At 48.4% G+C, this 2,990-nt stretch overlaps 1 protein-coding gene across 1 annotated transcript; it reads right to left on the bottom strand.

Annotated features, from left to right (window-relative positions):
- Positions 1 to 1,364: 1,364 nt before the first annotated feature.
- Positions 1,365 to 2,759, bottom strand: c2cd4a (C2 calcium dependent domain containing 4A). Its single transcript, XM_029256500.1, has one exon. It carries the CDS (start codon positions 2,757 to 2,759, stop codon positions 1,365 to 1,367), a length of 1,395 nt encoding a protein of 464 aa, XP_029112333.1.
- Between the last annotated feature and the right edge of the window lie 231 nt (positions 2,760 to 2,990).

Genomic DNA, 2,990 nt, shown 5'->3' with positions numbered 1-2,990 from the left:
AGCTGCTTTAAATAAAAGACAAGGTTAATGTTACATAAGCACGCGCACACACACATTTTCAGAACCACTTGTCCCATATGGGGTCACGGAGCCAACCCGGTAACACAGGGTGTAAGGCCGGAGCGGGAGGGGACACACCCAGGACAGGACACCAGTCTGTCACAAGGCACCCCAAGCGGGACCCGAACCCCAGACCCACTGGAGAGCAGGACTGTGGTCCAACCCACTGCGCCACTGCACCCCCTTGTCACACACACACACACACACACACACACACACACACACACACACACACACACACACACACACACACACACACACACACACACACACACACACACACACACACACACACACACACACTTTCTGAACCGCTTGTCCCATACAGGGTCACGGGGAACCGGAGCCTAACCCGGCAACACAGGGCGTAAGGCTGGAGGGGGAGGGGACACACCCAGGACGGGACGCCAGTCCATCGCAAGGCACCCCAAGTGGGACTCGAACCCCAGACCCACCGGAGAGCAGGACTGTGGTTCAACCCACTGCGCCACCACACCCCCGTTACATAAGCATTTAATTGAAAATATAGTAGCTGAAGGATTCTGAATTTCAAGAAATATTCAGGGTCACTATATTAATCTTCTTAGATTTAATGCTTTAATACTTAAAACATGTTTTATAAATGCATTGTGAACTGAGCACAAATATGGCGCATGTACCCCTAGTAATTTAGTGTTTTCTCAGATCTTGATGATGTGACAGTCTGCTATTTTTGTTCATTGTCCCTGTTTGATTTGATTGGATTTTCCATTTTATATTAGGAATACTATTACCTTTGCATAGTGGACTTTAGATGTTTAAATTCTTTTTTTGACTGTACATGTGAAGTCATCTTGAGTAGAAACAATAAATGAAACAAGCTATTATTGTTCAACAAGCCCCCCACAAAATATTTGTAACTTCTCTGAGTACTATTGCTAATATTCCTTTGTTCGTCCCATACCTTTTTCAAAAAGACAGCAAAACAGAGTTTTTGTTTAATAAAGTTTTAATACAGAAAATGTCTTAATACATTATAAATATATAAATAAATAAGTATACAAATTAAGTAATAAGGTAAGTCATACATTTGTGACACACACATTGGCTGAAGCCGCTTGTCCCAAGTGGGGTCGCGGTGAGCCGGAGCCTAACCTGGCAACGCAGGGCTCAGGGCTGGAGGGGGAGGGGACACAACCAGGACGGGACACCAGTCCACCGCAAGGCACCCCAGGCAGGACTCAAACCCCAGACCCACCGGAGAGCAGGCCCTGTCCGAACCTGCTGCGCCGCTGCGCCATCGCACCCCCCGCACGTTTGTGACATTACAGACTTAATATAGATGCCAGAGGTACATCACAGTCTCCCAAGGTGTAATCTCTCTTCATTGTTGGCATTTTATTAACAACTTTAAAGCGCACAGACCAGTGGTAAAGATCACCCTCAGAAATTGCATCAAAAAAGAAGTCCTCATTAAAAATAGGATTGCGGCTTTTCCGTATGATGGAGCTTCGTTGCTTCTGAACTTTGCCAGGTAGGAGTGAAATAGTGACGCTGCAGCCGATGGTTTTGGGGTCCACTGACAATGCATACAGCCCATCTGCACTGATCAGGCGCAGCCGCAAACGGTGGTTCTCTGGGCTGTACTCTGCAGAGAGCCTCAAGCTGCCGCCCGTCCCCAAGGGGATAAGGCTCTCCTTTACTACCCTGTCTCTGTAGATTACCAACTCCATTGGGAAGATAGTGGGGGGTGCCAGACCAACGTTACTTGACTGCAACTCCCAGGAACCGTCAGATGACCTCCTAATGACACTGGGGCTGTTGTCCGTAGAACTTCCTTCATCTGTGGATAAGGAGTTGTTCCTGGACAGGCCGGTTCTCTTTACATTCCTGGAGAACAGCTTCTCTCGACTCAGTGCCTTGAACAGAGAAGATTTTGGTGGGGACCTCTGGAGAAGTGGGGAGCCAAAGGGCGAGGAATCTGTGGACGAGGTATTGTCGCCACCAAGCTTGCCGAGCCTATTGAAAGGGCTTTTCCTCGAGGACAGTCCAGAGGTCAGTGTGTTGAGGCTGAAGGCAGAAGGTGAAGACTCAACTCCTGGGTTGGAGATTCTGGTGCTCATTGTATTGAGGCTAAAGGTAGAGGGTGAAGACCCAACTCTGGGGTAGGAGCTGGACCTACTTCTGGGGAAAGCCAAGGGAATGCTGCAAGAGCTGGGATCACTGTGAAACAAAGACTCCTTTCTCCTAGTATGAGGGCTCTCCAGCAAGGTGCAGAAGCCATAGGAGGTCTGAGCTTTGGCAAGGTGAGGCAGTGAGAGTGCAGCCTGACTCTGAGGGTCAGCGTTGGTGCTTTCTTCATCACTATGCCTACTGTCTAAGAGTACCTCGTCCACATTCTCCACCTGGATGACATGAGCCCTGAGCAGGTCGCGTGCTGAGGCGTCCCTCCTTGGGTGGAATATCTCCAAGGGGGGTGCGGTGGGTTTGCTCGCGTTTGTGCTTCTCAGCTCCTGCTGGTATGGGATCTTTGGCGGGATGCAGAACTCCGGGATGGTGTCTGGGGTGATGACGTTTGGACACGGGGAGCTTTTCCTGGTTTTCTCCAGGGACACCTTATCTCTGAACATGATGTCACCAATTCTGAAACTGTAGTCCACTGCAGGGAGTGGGAAGCTGGCGCTTTCGGCAGAGGTGCGAATTTTTTCAATCACCCACATTGAGGCTGGACCAGAGAAAAATCCACATTAGATCACGTAAAGAAAATGACAGTATCAAAACAGAGAGGTGCAGGTGATTACAAAGATGTAATATTCAGATTACAATATTACACAGTCTACAACTGTAAATCTACTGAAAGCGAATAAAAGAACAAAAGTTATAGTTTCTGCTTCACATGTTGCTTACCTGGAGAGCCTTAAACAAATCCACCACTAGATACTTGAAGAAAG

Source organism: Scleropages formosus, chromosome 11 (genome assembly GCF_900964775.1).
Source record: "Scleropages formosus chromosome 11, fSclFor1.1, whole genome shotgun sequence".
Taxonomy (NCBI): Eukaryota; Metazoa; Chordata; class Actinopteri; order Osteoglossiformes; family Osteoglossidae; genus Scleropages; species Scleropages formosus.
Note: the sequence above shows the minus strand (reverse complement) of the source record. Positions and strands in the feature narration are given on the sequence as shown.